Raw genomic sequence first — 6,644 nt, forward strand, 5'->3', positions numbered from 1 at the left:
GTTAAACCCTGTGTACTGATAAATCTAGGAATATATATTTAATCACATAAACTTGATTACTTTCTACTGTGCTGACGACACAATAAATAAGAATATAAATATGATAAGGATTTGGATGAATTTATAAATCAAATAAACAAATAAATGATAACACGAACCAAATGACACAATAAGTGATGAAAATACTTCTGTTTCTTTATTGATATTTAAATAATAAAGATTACATTGAAATGGAGTTTTATTTAGGGCATAAAACCCAACATGGTGGTGATTGGGGAAGATTTGAGTAGATTTTGGAGGCTTAAATTTGAGATTTTTCGTGTTAATTCTGCCCAGACAACCGGAATTCCGGTTGGTTCACAGCTATTCCAACTGGAATTCCTGTTGGACTGTATCGGGGAAGGTCGAATTTTGTTTTGGCCATAACTTTTGACTCGGGACTCCGTTTTGGACGTTCTTTATATCGTTGAAAAGCTTATTTTGAGCTCTATATTTTAATCTGTAAATGGAATTATAATTATGTGATTAATGGAAGTGAATTTTAGGATTAACCCTATTTGTGAAATCTCGAGAATGTGTGACTAGGACTACCGACGCTTGCTCAAGAGCACCTAGGAATTTGATACCAGGTAAAACAATAGTTAACACGTAGAGTTAAGCGCAGCGGTGCTCATGTTTAATATTATAATTATGATTAATTGAGAACCGGGATTAAGGTTATTACCCTAAAGTGAGCGATTTTATGGCCTAGGGTTATTGCCCTAGTGATTTAAATGATTTGAAATGTTATGCCATGCTATATATGTCGAAGTAAAGAATTATGCGTTCAAGGCATAATTTGGTTGAACTCGATAATTAGAATCGAGATGAACTGTTCTAAGGCCTTATTGTAATTAGACGTGTGAGCGTAACACATGGGTCTATGTTAAATAGACAATAAGTGTAATGAAATTAATATATATGTGATATGTACTATTGTGTATGTTAATATTTATACTATTTTACTAGGCTTGGCTCACGGGTGCTCTACTGTGCAGGAAAGGATAAATCTGTCTATAATCAGCCTTGAGTTCGAGAGATTGACGAGAGATTGTACATGTTCGGACCACACTAGACCACGCGGGTTGGGTCTACCAGCTGATATTTTGTATTCTCAATTTTTTGTCACTTAGGTCGACATGTTAAAATGACTTGTAATATTTTGTAAAAAATTTACGAGATCCCGAAATATGTGTAACCTTTTAGAATAGTTGTTAATTAAATAGTTACAAGTTATCTTTTCACTCTACTTGATTTAAAGATTTAAGTTTTCCGCTCTTATTTTTTAGTAATCTCAGTTTAGCGGGATTAGATTATATTAATGGTTGTTAGTAGCGTGCCTAATTGATAGGGCGTTACTAGTGATTTGAGTCATTGTACTAGTGATTTTCTTTGCAATCAAAGATAAAACTCAGGGAGTCAAAAATCAAATGTAATGTACTTTATAACAACTACCACTTTCATTATCAGACTTATAAATAATTTCAAAATTTTGTTTTATTACAGTATGAAAGATCAATCATAAAATCATGTTGACACCTACCAAAATTTCATCTGCTAAAACACCAAATAAAAATCAAAATATCGGTCAGTGATGCTTCAACTACTTCCCATATTCCCTTTTTGGGGGCTTCTGTAACTTAACCCCATCTATCATAATTAGCAAGCAACACCAAATAGCTGTGGATCTTCACATAACTCTTTTATAATATTTCATTTTTCACCCCTTTACAACTTCCTCTTAGTAACCCTCAACAAGTTGGTAAATCCAAATGTCTCACAACTCTTCATTGCCTTCAACTTTCCAGAATGATGACAAGATGCCATATGATAGATTGGTCCAAGAATCAAAGATCTGACTTTTTATTTTGGTTAAGTTACGTACTATCTCGGGCCTTCTTTGCTGCTTCAGCTGTAATATTTTTGGCTCATATTACTCAAACAGGAACAAAAATGAATAATACAAATGATTGGGGTACTAGGAGAACTAGTTACCGTCATTAGGGTTTGCCAATGTTTTATCCCGGGGCTTATTTGCCATCTTCTTTTCTGTCTCAGCTGCAATTCGCAAATAAGTAATTAGTGATACAGAGATTAGATAAGTTGGCTGTGGGGACTTGCTTAAGACAGATCCCATCTCTGCTCGGGTCAAGACCAGGTTAGGCGGAAATCAGGGATGCACTGAGTTGGATTCCTTTCAGATATTTAGCCAACAATAAAGTACAAATAGTGAGGGCAACTTAAAATCACTTGCGTAACATTTACCCTTTCAAGCTTATGAGTTACATCATGAACCAAGGAATATGATTTAGACAAGTAATCTCTTAACAAACCAATCAGACAACTTCCAATTCTTTTAATAGTCAAATAAACGAGGAAAGCAAAAAAGATGGAAAATTTAAGCATCAATGAATGATCGTGTAACCATCTAAAATAGCCATACCTTTGAATTTCCTTTTCTTGTTTGCTCGTCTCCTTTTTCTTTCCTCTTGCGTAAGTTCTGCATCTTCTTTAATGTCACCTTTGCCCAAAAATACTTCCTCAGGAGCTAACATTGCTGCATCAGAAACAGCCAGAGGTGCAATCTATCCACGGAAACAAATGTTAAATATTGATCTGTAATTTGTAAGATTAGATTATTTATCAAAAAGGAAATTAACAGTTCATACCTCTTCCATGGCAAGAGCAGGAACATTTGCCTGTATAGACATATCCTCGATAACCTATTTGCAATAAATAAAATTAATCAGTACCCCGTAGAAAATAAAAAACCATATGATTACAAGTATTGATGGCAAATGAAATAGGTAATTCACAATAAAGGAAAATGATGACTGGTTAAGCATAGCATACAGGTTTTGGAGTGAAGTGAAAGTGAGAAAGAGCATCCAACTTCAAACAAAGTTTCTTGAACAGCATGCTTGCCTGATCAAAATAATAATTAGTAACTCAAAATGTAATATATATATATATATATATACATATATACACACACACACAAATATATAACAAAGCTTAATTTATAGAATATATGCTGCAAAGTAGAATGGAACAATAGAGCATTCAGGTAGTTGTACAGGGGTACAAGGAATGTTAAAGACAAGTCGTAGTTTACCATTTGCTTCTCCTCTTCTACAAATGGCAGTGTGGAGGCAACATTTGTTTTCTGAACATACTCATCCTGCAAAAAGGAAACTATGTGTTACTCTTAGCTAGAATTTAAACAAGCAAAAATAAGAAAAATAAATTGTTCACGCAATGCTTATATGCTAAAACATATCCAGTCCAAAGATTAAATAAGCTCCAAAAGATGTTTTCTGTGGTTTCAGTTTCCTCTTTCCCATCCTGGGAAAAGATCAGCATAGACAGTGCATCCTGTATACATTTGAGGTGGTTGTTTGCAAGTCTTTCTACTGGAAGAGATGTCGATCTTTGGGAGCACCAATGGATTTGTGTGATATGAGATAATAGTGACTCTGCTGCCCCATAAGCGTCTTGTAGTCTTCTGGGATACTTAGGAACACAAGGAATGTTCTTTATCGACTCTCTAATATTACATGCAACCTTTTCCAACATTTAAAGAAGAGAATTCTGCTGCAAACCAATTTGCTAACCATGGCTCAAAATCTTAATATAATTTCTTAATGGGCCCATCCATTCTCCCACCTCTATTAGTGGTGACACGGGACAAGTAGATATAGTATTAATCAGTAATGTTGTTATCCCTCCCAATTATTTCCTTTTTCTTATTTTAATTTAAATATTATTTACCTCTTATATTTGGAGGTCCACTAAAATTCAATGCCACAAAAACAAACAAACATATATAGGATAAATACATATCAAAGCAAGAAACAACAAACTCAATTATGTATGTCTCCAGACAAAGAATTACAAACCTCATAAATTTCAGCTAGACCCTTTTTGCTCTTATTTTCATCCTGCGTGTCATAAAAAGAGGGGAAAAGTTGAAAACATTACTTCTTCCTTCAAGGGAACTAAAAGAAAGTCAAGAATCCAAATGTCTACACCAAATAATAATATGCTTACCAGCTCCTTTCGTTCTCTTGGTGCTTTAGAGGGTAAAGCCTGTGGCTTTTCAACATCATCAAAATGCCCCTAGGAAAATACCATAAGATTTTTGGTGAGAAATAAAATTAGAAATGTTTACAATAAATTGATATACAATAAGGTAGAAATACAGTTTGAAAAAAATTATTGCAGAAACTTGAATTTTATACAGGTTAACAACTTAAAGGTAAAGGTTAAAATAGATAAATAAATAAAAAACCCTCAAATGCTTAATATTGAACCTTTAAGTCCAGAAAAGTGGGATGAACAAAGAAAATAACACCAACAGAAATATAGATTACAATATCTGCAGTGTAAACATACTTTGGATAATTATAAGTTAAAGATGTATCTTACTTCAAGAATTCTCTTCTTGATCATCTCTTCAAGTGAAGCTGTAACTTCCTCTGTAATTACGGGAGGAGGTCTCACATTATGCTCAAAATCTAGGTCAGCTTCTAAAGCGCTATTCTTTGGTCTTTTTGCAGCAGTGACCTGTAGTCCAAATTTGACAATTAGGGGGGAGAGAGAGAGAGAGACAAATGTGTAGGTAAGGAGAACGTTAAAAAACAAGGATCACCTCTCCCTGCATGGTCCAAGTTTTTGGTTCCAAGTTCGCTTTTTCCATGAGCTCTATTTTCGATTTAAGCTTCTCAAGCTCCTTTTCATGTGTAGAAAGAGTTTTCTATGGGAGAATGAACAAAACAGACAAGACATATATATATAAGAGACAATAAATACTTGGTAAAAATACAACTCAAATTCAAATTACAATTGTTTTGTAAGACCATGAACACAATTTTTATTAATAAATAAAATTAAAAAAGTTAAAAAAATCTCTCTACCTCATTTTCCAATCCATCATCATTTGTGCCAAAATCTTCTTCATCAGCGTCACGGTCATTAAATTTAGATTTTCTTTTAGAAGAGTTTTTCTTTTTACCAACAAAGAAGTCTTCATATCTAAATAACCAAATGTGCACGGGTTAAGCACATAAAATCATTATTATGAACATATACAGTGTGTCTGCATATGGTAACAAAATCAATTCATACATTGCATGCCTATGCAGTCAAATACAAACAGTCCAGCATTAAGGAGAGATTCAAACTTAAGTTTCATGAGCATTTAGCCCGATCAATATACAACCCAAATGTTCATTATCACTGAAAACAGATACAAAATTGAGTTCCACAACCATTTAGAACAACCAAATAAATATGCAAACCAAATAATCAAGACAGGAGAAAAATGTACCTTGCCCCTTCCAACTTATCTGTTTCTCCATCTTCGTCATCATCATCATCGCCAAGCCCAAAATCTCCAATCTAGATTAATGAAATAAGAATTATTAGAGACCCGAAAAGATTTCATTTAAAGAAAGAAAAAAAAAAATCATCAATAGTATCAATAAACAATGGAAATGCCTTTCCTACATACATACCTCATCACTATCACTATCATCGTCATCTTCTTTTTCTTCTTCGTCTTCTTCTTCTTCTTCATTATCAACTTTCTTCTTCTTCTTCTTCTTATCTTTCTTCTTTAGCCCATATTCCCTTGCTTCATCCTCCTCCATAAACTCTTCCAAGTCCTTTATTTTCAGAAACTCGTCTTCAAACTCACCGCCACTGTTATCATCCTCTTCATCTTTCTCTTCCACTTTCTCATCCTCATCCTCATCTCCACTCTCTTCTTCTTCATCCTCATTCTCCTCCATCTCCTCATCATCATCGAGTTCCTCGTCAATACCATCTAAGTCTTCATCAAATTCATCGCTTTCCTCCTCCAATTTCTCCCTCCCATCTTCCAACCCATTCTCCTCACCTTCTACAACCAGCTTCAGCTTCTTAATCTCAGCGGGATCTTTCTCGAACCGCTTTAATTCTCGACGAATGGTCAATAGAAGAGGCTGTGATTGGAGATCTATTTGTTGCCATATCTGCTCAGCGTCGAAACCCTCAACTAACAGCTTATCAAAAGGAGATTTTGGAGTGTACGGCCGGAGGGAGGAGAATAGGTTCTGCGACGCTTCCCGAGCCGTCTGGGAAAGCGTGGGGCTCGATGCCAGCCATTGGGGAGGGTCAGTTGCTTTCAGACGATGCAGTGCTTCGGCAGACATCGCCATGGCTGGAAGAGTTTTGTGTTCTGTATTTTGGCAGAATGAGGAAGAAGAACAAGAGGAGAAGGTTTGGGTTTTGGGTTAGGGTTTTAGACTGAGAATGTGATGACGTGTCTGCCTTAGTGTTTCATGACATGTCGCATCTCTTCCAAACGACAACGAGATTTTAATAGAAACGACGTGTCGTTTGTTTGCAGTGGACCAAATTAGAAGAAACGACATGTGTGTATATGTTCTTTGTTTTTATTTTTATGATTATAGCTTTAATTGCAGTATAAGTCTCAAAAAGTTCACTTTATACAAATAAGTTTTTAATCTTGAAAAATTATAGTAATAGTCTTTTGAGATTCTTATAAGTCGGTTGGTCCCTATTTTAACATGTCTGTTAATTACTCTCAAAAATGTCACGTG

General features: G+C 34.8%; 1 protein-coding gene across 1 annotated transcript; it reads right to left on the bottom strand.

Moving 5' to 3' along the window:
• Positions 1-1,477: 1,477 nt before the first annotated feature.
• Positions 1,478-6,324, bottom strand: LOC115711436 (M phase phosphoprotein 10). The gene is made up of 13 exons (XM_030639776.2): positions 5,556-6,324; positions 5,369-5,439; positions 4,956-5,073; positions 4,691-4,795; positions 4,468-4,605; positions 4,090-4,158; positions 3,939-3,980; positions 3,155-3,220; positions 2,893-2,964; positions 2,709-2,762; positions 2,483-2,624; positions 2,035-2,097; positions 1,478-1,951 (listed from the first exon to the last, which is right to left on the bottom strand). The coding sequence occupies exons 1-13, from the start codon at positions 6,237-6,239 to the stop codon at positions 1,917-1,919; spliced, it is 1,659 nt and encodes a 552-aa protein (XP_030495636.2). The 5' UTR covers positions 6,240-6,324; the 3' UTR covers positions 1,478-1,916.
• Between the last annotated feature and the right edge of the window lie 320 nt (positions 6,325-6,644).

Source organism: Cannabis sativa, chromosome 3 (genome assembly GCF_029168945.1).
Source record: "Cannabis sativa cultivar Pink pepper isolate KNU-18-1 chromosome 3, ASM2916894v1, whole genome shotgun sequence".
Classification (NCBI taxonomy): Eukaryota; Viridiplantae; Streptophyta; class Magnoliopsida; order Rosales; family Cannabaceae; genus Cannabis; species Cannabis sativa.

Excerpts from the sequence above, each read along its gene's own strand:
- LOC115711436 (XM_030639776.2), bottom strand. The coding sequence starts at position 6,239 with ATGGCGATGTCTGCCGAAGCACTGCATCGTCTGAAAGCAACTGACCCT. Across the intron at positions 4,606-4,690 it reads CTTGGACCATGCAGGGAGAG|GTCACTGCTGCAAAAAGACC; the intron begins GTGATCCTTGTT and ends TTTGGACTACAG. Across the intron at positions 1,952-2,034 it reads ATTGGCAAACCCTAATGACG|CTGAAGCAGCAAAGAAGGCC; the intron begins GTAACTAGTTCT and ends AAAATATTACAG.